We start from the raw sequence: 23,635 nt of genomic DNA on the forward strand, positions 1-23,635 counted from the left end.
CAAGAGGACACTGAAGCCCAGAGAAGAAAAGTAACTTGTCCAGGGTCAGCTTGCAAGCAGCAGAATAGAAGGCAAACTACCATTTGCTCAGTGCCTCTAGCTAGATAAAAATGTTTCTTAAAATATGAACCAAAGGCCACCCATATGAGACTCACCAGGATGGGCAGAACACTAAGTTGGAGAATTCAACTGGAAACCCCCAGTAGGATATTCAAATGCAGATTCCTGGGCTCCACCTACTGAATCAGACACTGAAGGCAGGGCTCCAGGAGTGTCTAGGTTCACAAGCTTCTCTGCTGATTGTTCTAAATGGGAAAATTTGAGAACTATGAAAAGGGTTTAGGAAAAAACCATGAGATAGAGTAAATTTACACAAGGTTTTTGTTGGCTAATAGCATCCATTTTAAAAAGAGGACGACGATGATGATTAATTGCAAGTAATTCCTAATAGATACAATTTAAGGTGTCTTACTGACTTTATTCCCTCTGCTGCATTAATAGTGTATGTATGGGGGAGACTTTCTCTGAGGTCCGCTTTCCAGCCTGTTTTCAACTTCCTTCCTTTCTTCCACTTCTGGACCCAGAGACTCTCTCAAACAGCTCAGCTGGGTTTGGTGTCACTGCCAATCCTCTAAGAACTCCCAGTGATGAGGTAAGAAGAGTGGCAGGGCCAGCTGTGGGTCATTTGTAAGTCAGGAGTTCTGGATTCCCTGGCTGTTGGATATTTGTCCTCGTCTTCAGGCAACTCTATGATATTTTCCCCAGAATCTCCTGGATACAATGCACATTTGCATTTAAAGCCACTTTGGATGTGAAAATCTGAATGATAATGGTCAGTAATCAAAGATACCTCAGGAAAGATGCTATCACCACCGTGAGAGCTACAGCGGGGAGGCGTGGTAAACCCAGGTTATATTTGAATGTTGTTTTGTGATAACTCAGATAAACAGAGTTCACACTGATGCAGAAACTGTTCCATCATCTGTGTGAGTGTGTGTGTGTGTGTGTGTGTGTGTCTAGACCTCTGCTTTCCCCAGTATCTCCTGCCACAACTCCCCCTCACCTCCCCTCAGTCCCACACATCAATTTTCTCTCTCATTTCTGTCTAGGAATTAAGTGTTACTGACAAAGTTGGCGAGAATGAGTTAGCCTCAGTGAATCCAGATGCCAAGGCAACCTCTAAAAACCCATACAGGTCAGGGGCAAGAACTGGAGCCTAAGGGTTAATGATTTGGCATTTTCCAAAGTCTGAAGTTCTAAGTGCTTTTCCAAATGCTGCCAAGGCCTTCTCCCTGCCCTGCCAGGAGGCTGAGGTCAGCACCTGGGGTGAAATGGTCCCTCCTTGGTTTCTGACAGGCATTAGCCCTTGGAGAGAATTCAGGTTCCCTGGGGGTGGTCTCAGGACCCCAGGCCCCTCGTAATCCATTCTGCCTCCCCTTCTGCAGATTCTCCTTTCCAAGGTTGTCTGCTGGCCTGACCCATTGGGACGTTGGCAGGAACTGCAGGGTCAGGAAATAAGGGTTGGGTGGGAATTGTAGTTCTTTTAAAAATAAATGTACACACTGAAAGGGGGGCCTTAAAGATAATTTGATTTAGCATACTCTGTGCTCAAATTGGAAAAAAAAGAGATGTAAGGCTTTTCTTAATGCTGTTTATTACCAAATAACTCAAGTGTTGTTCAAGCAACAGACATTTTCCATAAAAGAACATTCCTTGATAAGCACCCACAAACACGTTTAGCTCTAAAGGTTTGTACCCATAGAGAAGAAAAAAAGCTACTCCCTCTGGGGTTGAGGGGGAGAGGGTAACCTAATAAAACCATCATTTATATTTAGAATGTACATTTATCCCATAGGCCAACCAGAGGATAAAGGTCATCTAAGGATGTGCTCAAGATAGAAGCCACTCTGTTGCCAAGTTCCAGTGGTTCACTCCCAATCTCTGGGGATAAGAGAGGACGAGTGATTTAGTGTCATTCTGGAACTGACCCAGAGCTAAATGGGCTATTCCATATCTTGCTTGTCCTTTTGTTATAATTTGGATCCACAGTAATAATACCTGTAGCTAATATTTACCAGTCTCACAGAAACAAACACTGCCCTAGATCCTTTACTTGATACTTGTTTTGTGTTTGCAGTAGCCCTGTGAGGCAGGTACCGCCATTTTTTTCATTTCGTAGATAAACTGAGGCACAGAGGTGCCTGGATCACACTGATGGTACTCTGTTTTGTTGCAGAGCGGATTATCTTAAAACGTAGTGGCTTAAAACCCTATTAATGACTTTATTCTTACCTCTCATGCTTCCAGAGGTCGCCTGCACTCAGCGTGGCAGTTCTCACTTCGGGATTCTCGCTCGGGGTCTCCCATGCAGTTGCAGTCAGATAGTGGCTGTGGCTGGAGTCGTCTTGCGTCCTGTCATGTTTCCTCATTCGTACATCTGCTGGCTAGGATCCAAGATGGGGCTGTCATCAAGAACCCCACACATGACCTCTCCACGTGGCCTGGACTTTCCCCATTGCGTCTCAGCTGGGCTTGAAAAGCAGGCTTCTCTAGAGGACAGGTAAAAGCTGTATTGCCTTTAAAATATTGTTTTTTTTTCCAATTAATTATAGACTTACTAGGAAATTGAAATACAGTTATAGAGTTCCATGAACCCTTCATTCAGCTTCCCCTAATAGTGTGGTCTTCTATAACTGTAGACCAACATTATAACCAGGAAATTGACGTTTGCCCAATACTACTAACTAGGTTATGGATTTATTCTGTTTTACCAGTTTTTACATGCACTCATTTGTGTGTTTTTGTGTGTGCGTGTCTATGTTCTGTGCAATTTGATTCCATGTTAAGATATATATAATCATCACAATCAACATAAAAAACGGTTCCCCAAAAGGACTCCTTCATGCTATCCCTTTAGAGTTTCTCCCGTAGTCGTCCCCTAGCACCGCTGAACAGTTCTCCATCTCTATAATTTTATCATTTTAAGAAAGTTACAAAAATGAAATTATACAGTTGTAAACTCTTGAGATTGGCTTTTTCACTACACCTCAAGCCCTTTAGATCCAACCAACTGTGGTTCCTTTTATTGCTGAGTAATAGTCCATGTGTGCCTTTAAGACCTAGTCTTGGAAGTCACACAATTTCACTTCTATAATAATTACAGTCCTGTCCATCTTCAAGGGGAGAAATGCACCCCCTCACCACCTTGATGAGAGTAGCATTGATATCCCTTTCTGAGAAAGACCATGAAGAACAGGAGAGCTGTTGTTGCCACCTGGGAAAATACAGCCCTTGACAGATGGTTAAGTAGCAAAGGTAGAGTTCAAACACAGATAGTTTGACTCTAGAGCCCCTATTTTTAGGGTGACAACCTGTGTGTTCTTGCCACAACAATGGGAATGAAATTATTGCAAAGTTAACCGAAGAATATTTCTTAAATACACAACATTGATTTTATTTAATTTAAAGAATTTGGAGGTAAATAGGAGAGGGTTGGCAAAATCAGAATCCTACATGCTCACTGAGGAAAAGTGTTGGGAAATGTTTAGCTAAGCAGCCTGGATGTAAAAAGACAGAGCTTATCATTCCTTTTTCAGTCTATGGAACTTCTGACTTCTTACCTGTTTACTAGAAATACTCCATGAATGCTTACTACTCAGGAAAATCTCCATACCCACTGAAGTTGGAACCACACTTTTGTTCTACGGATTTCCTAAAGGGTTCTATCTTTGCTACATGGATTATCCAGGATGCTTTACTAATAGGAAAAGAATTCTGGAACCACAGCATTGCTACTACCCCAAATAAGTTGATCCTCCATCCATCATGGGGCCTCTCTAGCCCATAGGCACCTTCCATAGTGAATTGGAAAAAGACACCCTTTCCACTGGGCAGACACATCTCATGACTTAACCTCTGTTGCTCCGAAATAATAGAAAACATATGTGTTGGTCTCTGCCCCCAGTTCTTGGCACAGAGCTCTTAAAACTTTGTAATTTCATAAATGAAAAGAACACAGGAGCATCTTTTGTTCTAATTCTGGTCTTTGATCCTGAATCCTGACATGGAGCTCCTAAATTCCCTGGGATTTCCAGGAAGATAAGAGTGCCTTTTGTTCTAACCAGGCAACTTTGGTTGGGCTCTTGTATGGCGCTGGTGCCCAGAAAGACCAAGCCATGATCAGCAGCTTGGAACTTTCAGCTCCATCCCCCATTTTCTGGAGAGCGGCTACAAATTGAGTTAAGGGTCGATCAGGCTTACCTGATGAAGCCTCCATAAAAATCCCTAACGTATAGCATTTCGGAGCTTCTGAATTAATGAACATGTAGAGATTTGGGGAGAGTGGTGGTCTCAGAGAAGTCATGGAAGCTCCCCAGCCCTCCCCACATAACCTACCCTATGCATCTCTTGCAGCTGTCTGTTCCTGAGTTATAGCTAGTAAACTAGCAAATTAATTGAACTCAAGGAGGGACTCATGGATTTACAGCCAGTTGGTCAGAAGCATGGGTAGCAACTTGTGACTGGCATCTGAAATGGGAGAAGTCTTGTGAGACTGAGCCTTTAGCCTATGAGACGTAACACTGTTTCCAGGTAGGTAGTATCAGACTTAGGTTAAATTTGTGGGACACTTGGTCATTGTCTGCTGAGAATTGGAGACTTGCTTAGTGGTGTGTGTGGGGGGTGGGCAACGCCACATACTAGAGTGGCATTCACCAAAGCTCAACTCACAATCCTGGTAGCCCTGCCACTCAACCTTTTTTCCATTGGTTCCATAAACACTAGAGTGCCTACCATGAGACAAGAGTTTTGCCAGTTGCTAGAGGTCCAAGAGCATTCACACTGCCCATAAGGAGCTTGTAGCCTGCAGGAGAAGCAAGCCAAGTAAGCAGACAACACAACATGATATCATAAATATTGACATACATGACCTGGAGGCCTCAGGGGGAAGCATAAACCTGACTAGAGGTGGGGAAATGGTCCTCAGGGAATGCTTCCCAAACAGTGAGTTCCCTGAACTGAATTTTGAAGTTTAAGTTCTGGCAAACAGGACTTAGCCAAGGGAATGGGGGTGAAGAGAATGGGAGGCAGTGACCCTGGAAGTGGGCAGGGGTCACATAATGGGACTCAGGGCCACTGTTAGCTCTACAGAGGCTTTTGTACAATTTTAGAAAACAGCCTCCCTGCCCCCCTGAAATGCCGTAGAGAAAGCACCTGTATTAATTTTCTAGTGCTGCTGCAACAAATTACCTCAAATTTGGTGGCTTAAAAATAAGAGAATTTATTCTCATAGTTGGGAAAGCCAGACGTCTCAAATCCAGTTGTCAGCAGGACTGGTTCCCTCCGTAGGGTCTGAGGGAGAATCCCTTCCCTGCCTCCCTCTGATCTCCTGCTCTGGTGCCTGCCCGCAATCCTTGGCTTTCCATGGCTTGTCGACTCATTGCTTCAGTCTCCGTCCCCATCTTTCTGTGAAGAAATACTTTCCTATGTTTCCTCTTCTCTATCTATGTCTTTCTCTCTTCTTTTTTTTTTTAATATTTTATTTGTTTATTTGACAGAGAGGGGAAGCACAATCAAGGGGAGGGGCCCAGGGAGAGGAGAAAGCAGACTCTCCACTGAGCAGGGAGCCCGACACGGGGCTTGATCCCAGGACCCTGGGATCATGACCTGAGCCGAAGGCAGATGCTTAAGTGACTGAGCCACCCAGGTGTCCCATGTCTTTCTCTCTTCTTAAAAGAATACTTGTCACTGGATTTAGGGCCCACCCAGTTAATCTAGAATTATCCCATCTCGAGATCCTTTACTTAATGCCATCTGCAAAGATCCTTTTGCCAAACAAGGTCACACGCATGGATACCGGAGTTAGGACTTGGACTTCTTTGGGGGGACCACAACTCAACCTACTATAACCCTCTTGGTGAATCAAGTGGGACCTAGAGCAGGGCACAGTCTATACATGCGTCACGGTGGGCCTGGCCCTGCTAAGCTGAGCTCTGCCTACCTACCCTCTAGGGGTAAGGGTGGGCCTGGGAGGAAAATGCCAGTTCCTCTTATTCCAGGGCTTGTGTTCCTCACTCGCTGCATCCACTTCTCACGCCAAAGACAAATAAAAAGTACTCTTAAAAACAATCTGCACAACTTACCAACCTTTTACTCTAAGTTGGAACCCAGTCAGGAATGAGACTAAGCCTTGTTCAAAAATGCTAACAGAGGGGCACCTGGGTGGCTCAGTCAGTTGGGCATCTGACTTGGTTTCAGCTCAGGTCATGATCGCAGGGTCCTGAGATCTAGCCCCACATCAGTCTCTGTGCTCCACGCAGAGTCTGTTTGAGGATTCTCTCTCTTCCTCTGCCCCTTCTCCCGCTTGTGTACTCTCTCTCGCTCTCTCTCTAAAATAAATAAATAAAATCTCTAAAAAAAAAAATATGGTAACAGAAAAGTTGGATTTAACCAAGCAAACATTAAGTTAGAGACTGTGTAACTAGAAACGTAAGAAATGGGAACCTGAAAAGGAAAGCTAGAGAAAACCTCTTTTCACTAAATTCTTTAAATTTTTACTCAATTTAATGTGTACACTGCTATGTTCCAGTGGTTACAATAGTGAGTTCATTCAGTCTAAACCCTGTAATGGAGAGGTTTACAGTAGAGTATCTGTCATCTCTGTCATCTTTCTGAATGATCTTCTTCATAGAATTCCACTTTCAGAGGTAGTACCATGGCTTTAGAATTAACATCAAGTCTAGAAGAAATTGCGGAGGCATTGAATGGACTGGGGTGGTACTTGCTATTATACAGAAAGGAGGATTTAAGCACTATTCAGCACTCAAAACTTAGAGCCTGTGTCTGGAAAATTACTTAGTTCATTTACTTACCAAAACCCATGTCGAAGAAAATTTATTCAATAAAATCTTTCATTTTATAACCAAGCAACAGGCATCCCCAGAAATTGTGGTTTAAAAAAATCTTTATCCTAAAGATTTGAGATGTGGTAATCTAGCAATTGAAAGGTTCCGAATCCTTTATTTGAACCTTGAGCCAGATTTCAGGTGTTAGAAATGTCACAAGGTGTATATTCTGCGTATTATAAGCCACCTGCAGAAGGGTCCAGGTTCCCCATACCTAACTACAATATTTTTACAACCAAACATGAATCTTCTCATTGAGGGACAGATTAAACTATAGCCTCATGTCCGTCCAGATTAGATTATTAAAAACGCTTTCAGCTTCCAGAACTTCTCATATTGTCAAATTGTTGAAGAGGCACTGCAGACATGTAGGTAATATTTCATCTCTTCTTGAAGAAGGTAATGATTACCTAGAGCTTATCCAACCAGTGCAGACACACCCTCCTCCACTCCTTTCATCCCTCCAGCCAGCCCCTGATAATGGACTAGGTAGTTTGAACTCTGATCCTTTGACCACATTCCAAAGCCACACAATCTGGGGTATGATTGGAACTAGTACCTACAACTCCAGACGTCCAAGCCTAAATGTATTCATTTCTTATAGATTGAAATTCTTACAAGTGATTTTCGTGCCTATCATTTTACCATTAAAAGTGGGAACTCATTTTTTAGGCATAGGACTTACAAGAAGATTTATTTTTAATAAATGGAAAGATGTAGCATATTTGCACATGGTAAGTCAATATTACACAGGTACTAAGTGTTCACAAATTTAAAAGTGGAATGCATTTTTCAATTAAAAGCCAAATGAGATTGGGGAGAAAATTTGAAAAAGCAATTAAAGTCTCTTGGGAAGAAAAACATGCAAGAACCATCAAGAAAACTTGGCAAAAGAATAAAGAAGTAATAGCATTAACAGTTATTAAATAGTCAATCAACAATGAGGTGCTAGTGTAAGAACAGAGATTCATTCATTTTGTCATCCGCTATTTCAATAGGATCTTTTAAGAACCTATTCTGTGCCAAGCCCTAGAGAAACGGCAAAAAAACAAGATGGATAGGGTCCCCTTCTCATGAAGCACGTATTCTAGCAGGGGAACTAAATATGGGGAGGGGCAGAGGAAGAGGGAGAGAGTGAATCTTTTTTTTTTTTTAAGATTTTATTTGTGAGAGAGAAAGAGAAAGAGAGAGGCAGAGCAGAGGGAGAGGGACAAACAGACTCCATGCTGAGCATGGGGCCCCACACGAGGCCCAGTCCCAGGACCCTGAGATCATGACCCAAGCAGAACCCAAGAGTCGCACATTCAACTGACTGAGCCACCTAGGTACCCTGAGAGAGAGAACTGTACGCAGGCGCCACACCCAGCAAGGAGCCTGATGCAGGTCTTGATCTCATGACCCCGAGATCATGACCTGAGATGAAATCGAGAGTCAGGTGGTTAACCGACTACACCACCCAGATGCCCCCAGAGGATAGAAAATGATGTGGGCTGAGGTTATTTGTTACCAGCGCCAAGTTTTTTAGTTTGACAAAAACAACCCTTTTTGTAGATTAGGGGTCAAAGTTACCTCATGGCCAATCTTAAGGTCTAAACTTCATCTTTTCAGAGATGTCAAGTGTCAAACACATTTTCCCCTATTCAAATGATAAAAGAAAAGCATTTTGTTGGTCAAAATTTACTCCGTTAAAAAAATAATAAAACTCTTTATTTTTCTGGCCCTTACATATTTCATTTTCTCCTTTATCTCTTCTGTAACATTAAGTAGGTTGAGTGTACAGGCATGGAAGGCATTTGGGCTTCCTTATCCTCCCAAAGAAAGAAGGTTTTAAAGGCCAGAAAGTTTTCTTTGATATACTTTTTCCATAATTTCTACAATGTTCCAACAAATGCGCATTAATACTACAACTAGAAAATAAGATCATAAAAGTGGAGTGCCTGGGTGGCTCAGTCAATGACGTGTCTGACTCTTGGTTTCGGCTCAGGTCACGATCTCAGAGTCCTGAGATCAAGCCCGCATTGGGCTCCACGCTCAGTACGCAATCTGCTTGAGAGTATCTGCCTCTCTCTTTCCCTCTGCCTCTCCCCTTGCTCACTTGCTCTCTCTCTAAAATTAACAAACAAATACAATCTTTTTTAAAAGAAGCTAGTAAAAACAGAGCACTCTAAATACCTTGCTGTTATTCATCAATTGCCACAAGACTGGCAAATCATTTTTCGTGTCATTTCAACAATAGCCCCATATGCCAAAGTGCATTTACCAGTCCACATGCATCATAACTCAGGAAAGGTGGTCTCTATTGATAGTTTTTCAGGCAGCAGAGAGGTACAGGCCCCCCAGAATAGGTAAACTCAGCTGTTTGACAGCACGCTTACAAACCAGAATGCCGAATTTCTTCTAAGTCCCTTTGGAATTCTTGAAGCACATCTAAGGTGATGTCATTGCAGACTCTGCTACCATCGATACCGGTGGAGAGTTTATTGCCAACTCCAGCAGGAATATTGAGATGAGGATAAAACACGTCTCTGTGGGAAACACGGTGGCATTCTGGGCACTAGCGCCCGGATTGTCGTGTTCAATATCAGCAGAAGCGACTCTGAGTTCCACCCCTAAAGGATGACATGATGGTTGCCAATCATGGTATCACAGTGTCTAAAATTCTACCGTAAGAAAGCCTCCCTGTGCATTGCTAGGGTGCTAATGCTTCCAGAAGTTCCTAAAAATGGCAAAACACCAGTGCCCTCTATGACAAGCTCTAACCCAACTCACTGCCTGGAAGTCAGGAAATAGAGATGTGACAGCTACTCTGGGTCACAGGAAAGAGGTGTGGCATGAGGGGGAGACAGTGCCAAAGACCAATTTCCTGTTTCACAGGTTTTCTGAGTTTGGCCCCACGTACTGGCAAGGTGGTTGGACAACCAGTCCTCCACTCCACTGTGCCAGACAGAGCTGCAGCCAATGCTCCCAGTCACCCCTAGGCATAGCGAGTAGACGCAGGGTTCCTCTACTCTCCTGGACCTTGGCTGCTGCCAGGCTCAGAATGGCCAAAAGCAAACCTGGCCAGGCAATCACAAGGGTTTCTTCAATGCTGAGGTTAATGCTCAACGGAAAAGCTTCAATAACAACTTGGTCTGACCCCCCCATATATATCCCTGGCTTGACCACGTGAGCCTGTGACATCACCACTTTTATGCATCCAGAGCCACCATTTAAAAATGTCCCAATCTCGATGGGGTACCAGTGGATTACAGCTTGGTGCCCACAGATATTGTCAAGCTTTGTAACAGCACCATTCCGATGTATTTCTCTTTAGGTGCTTTTATTCTCTTTTCAAGGAGAGGATGTTATCACTGAATCCTGCAGAGAGCCACAAACAGTGTTTGTCACATGGTTGTAGAGATTGGTTGACTTACAACCTGGGCAGAACAAATTCTAGATCTAATCATTGTTGGACAGAATTACCCCATGTTTCTTGCATATCTTCCCTTCAGAATAGTTTTTGTATCAAGCTAAAATCGGACAACTTTAATCCTAAGGAACATCTCTCCTGCATTATCTAAAACAGAGACTGGCCACCTTTAGCCTTGCAGTCCAAAGAGGAAATGAGAGAGGCTTCATAGAGTCTTCACTAGACCAGTTGACTTAAGGCCAAATCAGTGAAAACAGCCACATTCTTTCTAAAAACTATAATCCAAATCCAGATTTATTTATTGTTTATTGCAATTATTGTGGTACAAACCGCATTATTGTGAGAACCACCAGGATTTTGATATAAGACAAATGAGGGCTGAATCTTGCACAATTACTTATGAGTCATGAGGCTCTGTCATGTCATATAGCCTCTTTGAGCCTTAGTATCACAGCTTAAAGTGAAGAAATGGCATTCCTTCATAGGGTTGTCACGGGGTTTAGAAATAAGCATATATTGGGGCGCCTGGGTGGTTCATTCAGTTAAGCGTCTGCCTTCAGCTTGGTCTTGCTCCCAGGGTCCTGGGATCGAGCCCCACATCAGGCTCCTTGCTCTGCAGGGAGCCCGCTTCTCCCTCTCCTCCCGGGTTGTACTCTCTCACTGTCTCTCCTTCTCTCTCTCTCTCTCAAATAAATAAATAAAATCTTAAAAAAAAAAAAAAAGAAAGAAAGAAGCATATATTGCAACTAGCAAGCGTTCAACAAGTGCTCTGGTTAATTCGTCTAAACTGCTGTTTCTGCTGCCTTCCCCTCCTACTTCCAAGTCTAAAGTATCTCTAAACTCCACATATTTTTACAGCCAACCCCTCCCTCTCCATCACCCCTCTACTCCGTGTAACACGGAGGGTGCAAGTTCATTTTCCACAGCTTTTCCCCACTATGGAAAAATTATAGTCATAAAGTGCAATGGAGTATCATAAAGACTATAGCATTTTAATTCCTTAGCTCAAGAAAAATGGCAGGTCCTGTGGAGTTGAGAGTGGGGTCATTCCAGGGACAAGAGAGGACAGCAGACTTAGAGGGACTTAGCAGTCACAGAACGCAGGCTCATTCCTCAAACACACCACAAGAATGGTGCTATTCACGGGAGGTAAACTAGGAGTTGGTCGGGTCTCTCCTCCTATGTAAGCTCTGGGAAAGCCAAAGGGAATGAGTTTTAGGATTAGAAAACGGTTTCAGTTTCCCCTGCCTGAGTCTTTAATAAGGAAGGAAAGGCTTTTCCCCCTACAGTCCAGGTCAGATATTTACAACTGACCCACTAACCACTGTAACCACACTGTGGGCAGAACACAAGCTACTGCTGAGGCTAGAAAGTGCGTCTTGCAAGTATTTTTTTTTTTAAAGATTTTATCTATTTATTTATTTGAAAGAGTGAGAATGAGAAATGGAGAGAGAGAGAGCACATGAGAGGGGGGAGGGTCAGAGGGAGAAGCAGACTCCCTCCCGAGCAGGGAGCCCGATGCGGGACTCGGTCCCGGGACTCCAGGATCATGACCTGAGCCGAAGGCAGTCGCTTAACCAACTGAGCCACCCAGGCGCCCCTCTTGCAAGTATTATTAATAAAACACGGCGTTATGAAAGAAACCTCACAGACAAGAAAGGAAATGCTTCCCTCGGAAACCACAAGCGCACAAAGACTGTTTCATCTCCTTCTGGATCAGAATCTGCAACCGAGAAGTTCAAAGACTGCTTTCAATAGCCCAAGGGGCCAGTGTACTCTGAAATAGTTGCCAAAATTGCTCCTTGGCTGTTGGTACAAAATCCTGGTGATCCCCCAATTGCACCAAAAGAATCAGTTGATTATCAGACTCTACACTCAGTGTCACAGGAAGGGGAAAGAGAGACAGCCATTCTAACGGCTTCCATCAATATTGAAATGTACCTATCCCTTGATTCGGCAGATCTGCTGCAGGAAATCTATCTTAGAGACATGCTTATTCACAAAGTTAAATATATATTTATATAAAAATGCCGCTGCAGAATTGCTTACCATAGCAAACAATTAGAAACTACCTAAATGTCTCTTTCTAGAGGAACAGTTGAATGTCTTATGATGTAATACATTGGGACAGGCACAGCAGTAAAAGTAAATAGATTTATGTGTCCCAGTAAGGAGAGCTTTCTAAGGGGCTTTTAAGGGGGTGGGGAAACTACACAGAATATCGCTATAATCCCATCACACATGTGTCTACTAGAAGATAGTGGTATAAAAGAAGTATAAGGCAATCATGTATTCATTCAAAAGATTTATTTAGCAACGACTATGTGCCTTTTATTACTCCAGATATGGAGAGACAATGATGAATAAAATAGAAAATCTCTTCCTTAAAAAAAAAAAAAAGAAATGCCACAACTGTTTTTATATTTACCTACATATGTAAAGACAGCATACTGTCTTCAGTGACACATGCTGAAATGTTCAGAGTGCTTACGACCAGAGAAAAAAATTTGCTGGGGAACTGGAGGGAAGCTATAACATGTGATTCAATCTCTCTCTATACCATTAGAGCTTCCAGCAAGAGTGTATTTGAGCATTTCTGGAATCATTTTAATTAATTGCTTTTAAAAAGGAATGTAACAGTAATTAAGTTAACTGGTGTAGCCACTCTGGAAAACAGTACGGAGGGTCCTCAAAAAGTTAAAAATAGAGCTACCCTATGACCTAGCAATTGCACTACTGGGTATTTATCCAAAGGATACAAAAATACTGATTCAAAGGGGCACATGCACCCCAATGTTTACAGCAGCAATGTCCACAATAGCCAAAATATGGGAAGAGACCAAAAGTCCATTGACAGATGAATAGATGAAGAAGATGTGGTATTATATATATATATATATATATATATATATATATACACACACACACACACACACACACACACACACACAATAGAATATTACTCTGCCATCAGAAAGAAAGAAATCTTGCCATTTGCAACAATGTGGATGGAACTAGAGTATTATGCTAAGTGAAAAATCACTTAATTCTACCCCTGAACTAATAATATACTATATGTGAACTAAATTTAAATAAAAAGGTTTTTTTTTTAAGATTTTATTTATTTATTCATGAGAGACAGAGAGAGAGAGAGAGAGAGAGAGAAACAGAGGGAGAAGCAGGCTCCCAAGGAGCAGGGAGCCCGATGCGGGACTCGATCCCAGGACCCTGGGATCATGACCTGAGCCGAAGGCAGACGCTTAACCATCTGAGCCACCCAGGCACCCTTAAATAAAAAGTTTTAAATAAATTTAAATAAAAAGCTTTTTAAAAATAATTAAGTTAACTACTTTGACTATCCTCCCCAAATCTTATTTACTTCCCTATATATACCTTCTTTATAAAAACGGGATCTCAGAGAGAATATCTAAATCGTGTACCTGTGGCAAATTCACACAAATCTAGGATTTCCTGAGTACATTCACCCAGGATCCTGGGATCTAATTGCTTCAGGAATGGAAGAGACCCCCAGAAGGAATTCATACGCTGAACCAAGTAAAAATACTCAAGCTTAGTTTAAGGATTCTGCAGAACCATCCAAAAGGAGAGGGGTCATTTGTGAGTATATACCTGTATAATCCCAGGGGCTTCGCAGATTGCTTTCAAACACAGGGATTTATAACAAAGTCTTGGAGAAGGCTATTTAAAACACGAACCTACCAACAAAATCAAAATCCTCACAATCTGAGTCAGGAAGAGCATCAGACAGTAATGCATGATATGCCATGAGATGGAATGAACCCGGGCATGTGAGGGGTGGTTTCTCTATTCCTGAGAAAAGTGACTACAGGATGGGTCTGACCCATGGAAGCGGGTTGACATTACGATTCAGTCCTAAGAAGCTGAGAGAGACCTGAGTCTCAAGCCACACGGATTAAGGGAGGTGAAGGTGAAAATGTTGGCAGTGACCAGGGAAGCAAGAGACCAACTACAGATGTGGTCGAATAAAACTACACAAGATTGGGCGCCTGGGTGGCTCAGATGGTTAAGCGTCTGCCTTCGGCTCAGGTCATGATCCTAGGGTCCTGGGATCGAGTCCCGCATCGGGCTCCCTGCTCCTTGGGAGCCTGCTTCTCCCTCTGCCTCTCTCTCTCTCTCTGTCTCTCATCAATAAATAAATAAAATCTTTAAAAAAAAAAAAAAACTACACAAGATTGCCAGGAGAACCCCATGGAACTTTCTGAGCTTTGGGGGAAGGGTTTGTGGGAAACTGGGCTTTCCTCAACTCAGGAATAGAACCAGTCTATGAACACTGCTCATTATTACAATTGAAAGTCTATTACAAACTCTGCACCAGCCTGATGGGGCTGAGGAAATCCAGGTTACACTTAAATACCAAGTCCAGGGATGCCTGGGTGGCTCAGTCGGTTAAGTGTCTGCCTTCGGCTCAGGTCATGATCCTGAGGTCCTGGGATTGAGTCCCACGTCAGGCTCCCTGCTCAGCAGGGAATCTGCTTCTCCCTCTCCCTCTGCCTGCCCCTCCCTGCGCTCAGTCTCTCTCTCTCTCTCTGCCCCCTGCTTTCTGTCTCTCTCTCTCATCTCCAGAAGTCTGACTCCATTTCTGAAATCTCCTGTATGGTCCCTGTACAGCTGACAGTTAAAAACAAGGTCCTGAGCAGGAAGGGGAGACGAAACTGGCAGGTGACTGGGGGATCTGAGGTAAGAAAGAAAATCAAAAGGGCTTCTGTCGGACTCCATGATGCTGAGATGAATTTCACTAGCTGTTCCATGGAGCCAGTGAAGGGGGGTGCTTCTTTTGTAGTGCTCCATCTCCAACTATTCATGAGATCAGTGATGCCCAACCACTGGGGAAATAAGGAGCGAGTGACAGAAGGGAGGAGGAGGTGAGATGTGTTCTTTGATAGAAGCAGCTTCTGTAATATTTTCTGATTTTATTTGGGGACAGCTGTACAAATCTTCTTGCTTCAGTGTTACAAATATCTAAGGAAGGTGGGAAATGGTTCAGTTTACCAAAATGCGGTGACTTTTTTTTCCCCAATGCTTACACTAAGTTCCTGAAAGTGGGATTCTCCTTTTATTTATTTTTATTTTTTTAAAGATTTTATTAGTCAGAGAGAGAGAGAATACAAGCAGTGGGAGCAGCAGGCAGAGGAAGAAGCAGGCTCTCCGCTGAGCAAGGATCCTGATGCGGAACTCGATCCCAGGACCCCGGGATCATGACCCGAGCTGAAGGTAGGCGCTTAACCGACTGAGCCACCCAGGCATCCCTCTCCTTTTATTTTTAAAGTAAAATTTCTTAGATAAGAAAGCAATAGTAGCTTGAAGCATGATCTTTTATTCCTTCTTATCAGAATAGTAGATTAATTTCTAAATTTTTTGTCATTTTAAGAAAGATTATTGCAAAGGCACTATTTCAGGATGATTTATCTCCTTAGGTGTGCTGAGAAATAAGAGCTCTGGGTAAGCCCAATCCCTGCCATGCTTCCAAAACATGAGTTGGAAAAAAATTAAGGTGGCAACATTACCTATCACTTCTTCACTGTTGGTTTCTTGAAGGCAGGTTCCTTGTCCTACTGGGTTTTGTATCGTTTATGAGGGCGGTCACAGAGTAGAACAGCAGTTCCATCTTTAGAGGCTTGCAGTGTAATAAGAAATGTCAAAACAGGTATATAAAAACAGTAGTATATTTTAAATGTTGAAATTTAATACCAAAAATATTGATAGGAGAGAAAGACATAGATCCATGATGATCTAGAAATAAGATACGTGTTTAAAGTTGACAGATAAAAATTGTGTCTCTGTTGCATGCAGCCAAATGTCCTACATAATATCCCTTGCTGCTACGTCTAAAATGGCCCCAAGGGAAATGGCAGCTGGTATCCACAAAAGAATATCACAGCTGCAACTCAAAATCAACTGTCAAGGTGAAGGGAATCAGAGTATAGCATGCCAGGGGCACCTGGGTGGCTCAGTTGGTTAAGCGGCTGCCTTCGGCTCAGGTCATGATCCCAGGGTCCTGGGATCAAGCCTTGCATCGGGCTCCCTGCTCAGCAGAGAGCCTGCTTCTCCCTTTCCCTCTGCCTGCCGCTCTGCCTACTTGTGCTCTCTATCTCTCTGTCAAATAAATAAATTAAAAAAAAATATAGCATGCCAAAATATACCACTTTGGCATAAGGATTACTTTGATTTGAAGGCCATTGAGATAAATCAGACACAGGAAGAACTTGCTGCCCTCCATCTGCCTAAAAGCAGGGCATAAATTTCCCCTTTGTAGGTATCCTCTCCTGTACCAGGTAGAAGAGAACAATTGTTATTACCCCAAACAGAGATAACACCAAGATGAATCTGCACAAATAAACCTGGCTAAGTAATCATTATTCACCATTATTTTCCCCCATATATTTCTTACTCACTTTCCCATAATTTATCATCCCTGGAAGCCCAAACACACTTTGCTTTGTCCAGATACTTCTCCATAATTTATTGCCCTGTGTTGAAATTGTATATAAGCTCCTGAGCCTAATCATTTTGGGTTTTCACTTTCCTGTGAAGCCTCCATGCCCATAAAAAATATTAACATCAATAAAAATTGCTATGCCTTTTCTCCTGTTAATCTGTCTTTTGTCAGTTTAAATCACAGGCCTCAGGTACATAACCTAAGAGGATAGAAGAAAAGGTTTCCATCCCTACAAACATCTGCGTCAAAGCTACTTATGTCTAATGGCCAAGCGCTGATGTCTGAAATTAAGGCTGTCTCCAGTTTTGCTCTCACGGCTATTGATACTGCTCCCATCCTGGCAGAAGCTGTGGTATCATTGCTGCTACCAGCTTGTGCTCCCAATGTCCCACGGTGATCACAAAGCAATTTTCATTTTCATTTTCATTCACTCTTCTAGTGTAGTCCCTTCTATTGAGGATCCTGGCATGAATTTGGGGCTAGATTTAGGAAAGTATATCACTTAGGATGTCTTTTGCTAAAATTACTCTTAATCTCTAACTACAACTGGCTTTAAAAATAAAAATTATTTTAGAAGTAAAAACTTTTTTTAAAAAGATTTTATTTATTTATTTGTCAGAGAGCGAGAGAGGGCGCGTGAGGTCAAGCAGGGGGAACGGCAGGCAGAGGGAGATGCAGGCTTCCTGCTCAGCAGGGAGCCCGACACAGGACTCGATCCCAGGACCCTGGGATCATGACCTGAGCCAAAGGCAGATGCCCAACAACTGAGCCACCCAGGCATCCCTCAAAGTAAGAACTTTAAGACATAAAAGCCCATAACCAGAAGTTCTTTGGCTCTGCCTTCATCCATTTAGTAGCTTTATCTTCAGACTGGTAATAAGTTGACTATCATAGTGCTGGGCATCATATCTAGTGTGACCCTGACCAAAGGAGAAAAGCGGTCTGTCTCTTCCTCATGGCTTTTTTGGGAAGTGAAGATAACTTTCCCTCAAACTAAAGGTTAGTATAACTGCAATAACGGAGCATTACCTAGGCTATTCTTCCATCTTTCACGTGTCAGTAATTCTGTCTCATCAGCATATTGGAACCCTTGGAGAAATTCGAAGAATATGGATGCCTGAGTCCTACCCCCAGAGATTCTGAGTTAATTGATCTGGGGAGTTTTAAAAGCTCCTCAGTGATTCTAAAGTACCGCTGATGTTTGGAACCACTGATGCAAACGGAATCTTGGTACAATTCTCTAACCCACGATCCCCTGACTTGCCCAGATATGCTCAGACATGTCTAAATCCTATGGTGAGTAAAGTCAGTCTCTTATGTTCACAAGGAAGATTATTAAATCCCATCTCTTTTTTTTTTCTCATGTAAAAACTCGGTCCTCACATATGCTGGCTTACCGTACACTATTTATATGTGCATGAAGGTTTCTCCCCCTACCAAATGCAAATGCTAAAAACACTGCCATCTGGTCCATCCCTGCTGACAAACCACCCCCCCATTGTTCAACCAATAAGGGCAAGAACATGCCTACAAATGAGAGAGCAAAGATTTTATCTGCTAAACGTGTTCAGAATTCACATTACATTCAGGACATAAAAAATTTCCCCATATCAGATAATATTTAGTGAATGCATAATAGGTGCAAAGCATTACTATGCGTCTCATTTGGGGAACACAAAAATAGAAAACATAACGTTTACACTTTAGAAGCTTACCATCTAAATAAGGAGATTCAATATAAACCCACTAAGAGAATATTTTTAAAGAACAAAAGATGAATAAATACAACTGAATAAGATGCAAAAACTGTACTGGTAATAACAACCATTCTGTAAAAGACCTATGATGTTCCAGGCCAAATATATATATATAACATTCCTAATGTTTGGAAACCTATGAGGTAGTTTTTCATTGCACTTTACAGAAAAGGGGAATAAAGTGCAGAAATTGAGTAACTTAACCAAAATCATATAATTACCACTTCATTGTCTTACTGTGTAGCAATGTTATTTTTCAGTAATTTAAATATAGGTTTTGATGAAGATGAAAAATTCATATCTACAATCTGTGGAAATGTTCCACAGTGTCAAGCCAGTATATTATATGCAGATATCCCGAAAATTTTAAGAATCTTAGGAAGTTTAAAGAATACATTAAAAAGTCTGGTGAAGGGGCGCCTGGGCGGCTCAGTCGGTTGAGCATCTGACTCTCGATCTCAGCTCGGGTCTTGGATCTCAGGGTTGTGGGTTCAGGCCCCATGTTGGGTTCCATGTTGAGCATGGAGTCTACTTAAACAAATAAACAAACAAAAACGTCTGGCAAAGACACATTGCCTGGGGAGTCAGACCTGATAAAGTGGATTTTTTTCTCTGGCATATTACTCCCCTTTTCGTCCTTTGGTTTACTTATGCATAAAACATGGATATTATTTTCACATCTGCCTCTGGGATATGCTGTGAGAACTGAGAATTTCTCACTGTGGTATGGAAGTGCTTTTGGCTGTTGTGTTGTTTTGTTTCAATTTAATGTCTTGACAATCAGTATAAGAAGAGGTGGGTTTTTTTCCCAAAGCTAAAGCAGCTGAGGTAAAGGGCCCCTCACTTTCTTGGGTTCTTCAAAGGCTGGACGAGTTCTGTATGGGGGAAGCAGGAAGAAGCAGCATAGTTGCAGCCTGGGCATCACCCTCGGTGCCCTGGTGGCTGCCCCAGCTTTGGGGCAGGGCAGGTACACGGTTAGCTTTACCTCCACCAATGTTGGGTCTTGGCAACCAGCAGCCCCTGTTGGTCCATTGAGCACCTGGACCCTCTCTGGGTCTCCAAGGACTGAAGCTGGGGAGGAGAGCACTGGAGTTGCTAAGTCTTGGCTGAGTCGGACCAGCTGCAGCAGCTTCAGCTGAGGTGGGAGGGAGATGGGGAAGGAAGGCAAGGTTGAATAGGCCTAGCCAAGGTCAAAGCTAAAGTTCTCCAGGGTTGTCTCTTGGGCAAGGAGCAGCTCGGGGGAGCAGGAAATTGTGGCAAACATTAGAGAGCAGGCATCACTAACAGAGAGCCGGTAAGCTGAAAAACAACTTTTCGTTTGTTCTAATATTTTATTCATAATTTAAAACAATTGTAAACAACCACTCGAAGAAAGACTAAATTATCTTTCTAATCTCTCAATGGAAAATAATATTACAAAATCTTGGTCATGTTAAGAAGTCATCAAAAAGTATGTAAAAAAGAATTTTAGTCTAGTTCAGTTAATAATAAAGATAATACTGTGATTTTTTTCCTGTTTTTTAATGTGTGGCATTTGTCAGCTGTGTGATTAATGGTTCTAAAAAACATTCAATTCTGTATTCACAATTCTGCATTTTTTTCTTAAATTGCATAAAATTCAAATGGTATAAACTTTAGGCTCACAAAGCCTGGAAACGTCTGGGTATACTAGCAATTCAACGTGGAGTGAACAACTAGTCTATGAAAATCCAAATCTAGAGTTCTTACTGTCACTCCTGGAACACCTGACACTTAGTCCGGGGAGAGGTGTGGAAGCGATACGGACGCCCAAGGCGCACAAGAACCGGAACAAACTCTCCTCTGTCCAGGGGCGTGGAGTTGACACACGTAAAGGCCACGGTGCGTTTCGGTCTTCTAAGAGCCGTGGGAAATCGAGAGCAAGCTTCAAGCATGGGAGGAAGTACTTAGGATGAGGAGGCAAGTGTGTGAGCAGGGAGACCACTTAGCAGGGGGTAAACGGTGATACCTTGCATCAGGGTGATGGTTCTTCAGGACTCCCACCGCTTTGTGTAGAATCATCCTGAGTGCTTCTGGGCATCCGAAGTGTGCAAGGAATGACAGGTTCCTTGGCTTCCCCAGCAATCCCTGCTCAGTCGGTTGACTCCCGAGTCTGCAGCCAAGTGCTATAAACCCCCCGGTGTTGGCGGGGGGGACTTCTTGCATCCTCTCAGCTTTCCGATTAATCATTTAGGTGGGAAACCGAAGCCTACTCAGGTAAAAAGATACGTGAACTCCAGGTCAGGATCACAGTCCTGCTCTAAATATATGACATTCTTTCCCCTGCAGGCGGCAAGGGTGAGGGGGGCTGGGTAAAAACAAATTATTTTCATTCAGTCACTGTTTCCTAGCAACCAAAAAAAAAAAAAAAAAAAAAAAAAGCATGTGCTTTCCTGATGTCTGTGAGCACCAGCCCAAGCCCATGATGTTCGGTGCTCCAGCACGCCTCCAGAAGCAGGGAGAGAACAAAAGCTTCGGAATCGGTCTCTGGTTGGTGAGAGATTCTGAAAGGGGGATTTGTTAAGAGCTGGGCACCTAATAGAACACCATCTGAAAGGCCCGTATCATAGATGTAGGGGAGCAGACAGGGGATCTGCATGGAGTGTACAGATATTCAGGGCAGGATGTTCTTACAGAGCAAGGCTGTGACTTCTGGGGAGTTGGTTTCTATGAAAGAGCTAATGCCTAAGACAACTGACCTCTTTCCATTAGCTCCTTTGTGTGTATTTCCAACCAGTCTTGTTTTTTGTTAAAGCTCTATACTATAGATGGAAAAGAAGAGTGACTAGCTGAATTCAAATTTAAACTGAATAGTCTTTGCAAATGGCCCCCTTTCAACCAGGCAGAGCTCCTCCATGCCTGTAAGTCACTGAACTCCACAGCTAGAAGGGACCTCTCCAATCATTCGATGATTGTTTTACAGAAGAGGAAACACACAACCACAGAGAGACAAATTCACTTATCCAAGGTGACACAGCTAGCAGATAGGTTTACTGGGTCTTTGGACCTCCTGGGGGAGGGACATGCTCATATTTTTAAGATTTCCACATTTGTATAGTATACCACATTGAATGGTGGGCCGGGAGGGGGGTCTAAGAGGAAACTGTCACAGCGGCCAAGAGACGCATATTTTATCCTTTGTAAGTCTGAAAATCAAAGGGTTGCCTCGGAATTACAAACAAGAATAGGTTAAAACAAATGCTAAGTCTTTTGCTTTTTTTTTTTCACCACCAGCATCCCCTTTAATAAAATGTGGAAGGTTGCGTGAAGGGGAAGGGGGGGAGTGAAATATGAACATTTACAACCACAAAAAACCTCTGTACATGTCTAGCGCCTGGCAGAGGGGAGGGCAGGCAGGGCAGCGGCGGGCGGGGCCAGCCCTATTTGTAGAGGATGTCGTAGTGTCCAGGCGGATAGAGGAGGTACACCTTGGGCTCGGAGCCCTCGGGAAAGATGTACGGGTTGGTGGTGCCGCCCTCGCCGCGGTCCATGTACTGCACCTGGATGGAGACGCTGAAGGCCTGGGCCAGCGCGATGATGTGAATGTGGTCGCTCTCCATGCACATGGGCTCCACCTCCTGCTGACAGAACTCCTTGACCGTCCGCCCCCCCCCCCCCATGAAGTGCTCGAAGAACTTGCTCTCCCGCTGCAGGTAGCCTGAGGTGAGCAGCCGCAGGTACACCACCAGGTAGTCCGAGGTGCTCTGGTCGTTGAAGGAGGCCAGCAGGTCGGCTACGGAGGTCTGCTTCTCCACCTGCTCGATCAGGTCCATGAACGTGTTGTGGAAATCCTCTATTGTGAACTCGGTGAAGCCCTGGGACACCAGGTCCTCTTTGCTCTTGGCGACACGGCCTTAAACCGCTGCAATTCCTTGCTGTCGTCCAGCAGCGCCTCCAAGTGCGAGAATCCGAAAGCTCGGTAGAAGCAGTTTCCGTCGGGTCTGGTCTTGCGGATGTATGAGTACCTTTTGTGGAGGTCCTTGATCTTCTGTTGATAGATGTTGTCATCCTCAGCATACTCCTTGTACAGGACCGAAAGTTCCAGCCGCTCCGAGACCAGGGGGGTTCTGCACAGCAATCTCTTGCTGAGTTCGGTCCTGCTGAGCCATGATGGCTTCATCATAAGCAAGACAGTTAACACCTTCGGAGTCGCTGCCGAGCGGCTCCTGCTTCCACTGCTGAGGTTCCTCCGCTGCCATCTTTAAACAGCACCGCCAAGTCTTTTGCTTTTTAAAAAGACATCAAAGCGGGGCGCCTGGGTGGCTCTGTTGGTTAAGTGACTGCCTTCGGCTCAGGTCATGATCCTGGAGTCATCGGGCTCCCTGCTCGATGGGGAGTCTCCTTCTCCCTCTGACCCTCCCCCCTCTCATGCTTTCTCTCATTCTCTCTAAAAAATAAAATCTTAAAAAAAAAAAAAGGCATCAAAGCTAAGGGAGCCCACCCACCCCCTTGTCAAGGAATTGAGATAAGACAAATGTTCTACCAACAAATGCTTTTCTAACTTAGTGAAGTAGAAGAATCACAATGCTAGCCTTTATGAAGTTTCTAGTGCTAGGTTGTTGTTGACGATGTTAGCCAGGCTCATCATTTTTTAGACAATACCCAGAACTGGGGTGCAGAAGAGCCAAGAGGCTTGGCCACAGCCACACCAGTCAGTCGGTGGCGCAGTGGACACCACATCCCAGCATCTGGCCTCCCCAGGCCAGTGCTTTTCCTTCTGGGCTACGAGGTCCTCTGTCTGGCTTGTAGTCCATCTCCTGATGGACTCTCCCATAGAGAGCTATATTACTATCTATGTGGTTCATTCATTTCCTATGGAATGCTCTTACTTTGCCTCCCCCTTTCATCTTCATCCTTTCCACATCCCATCCAAGACTGAAGCAGACGTAGTGGCAGCAAGAATGGTCCAAAATAATGAAATTGGTCTGGTGAAGAAGTCATTTAAATTAATGACATCCTGTTTTCTCTCTGCTTATTGTTGATGAGCTGAATCAAATAAAGCTTAATGTTTATAGGCTGCAATTTTTTTTGAAGTTTCTAAAGCTTTATTTATTCCAGCCATATCCATGGT

The 23,635-nt window shown here is 43.4% G+C and overlaps 1 protein-coding gene and 1 pseudogene across 2 annotated transcripts in view; one reads left to right on the top strand and one right to left on the bottom strand.

Moving 5' to 3' along the window:
- The first annotated feature begins 14,758 nt into the window (after positions 1-14,758).
- Positions 14,759-23,635, top strand: part of CUNH2orf80 (chromosome unknown C2orf80 homolog) — a 32,410-nt gene continuing 23,533 nt past the window's right edge. The window contains exon 1 of one of the 2 annotated variants that reach the window (XM_073879357.1): positions 14,759-15,030. In XM_073879357.1, the coding sequence (XP_073735458.1) occupies positions 14,947-15,030 (84 nt within the window). In that variant the 5' untranslated portion in view covers positions 14,759-14,946. Of the gene's footprint in view, positions 15,031-20,086; positions 21,059-23,635 lie in introns of those variants that run through there. The other variant, XM_073879354.1, reaches the window with a different exon arrangement.
- Positions 21,779-22,771, bottom strand: LOC112835588 (ubiquitin thioesterase OTUB1 pseudogene; annotated as a pseudogene).

Source organism: Callorhinus ursinus, unplaced genomic scaffold, assembly GCF_003265705.2.
Source record: "Callorhinus ursinus isolate GAN/ISIS: 27379988/994484 unplaced genomic scaffold, GSC_fseal_2.0 scaffold2, whole genome shotgun sequence".
Taxonomy (NCBI): Eukaryota; Metazoa; Chordata; class Mammalia; order Carnivora; family Otariidae; genus Callorhinus; species Callorhinus ursinus.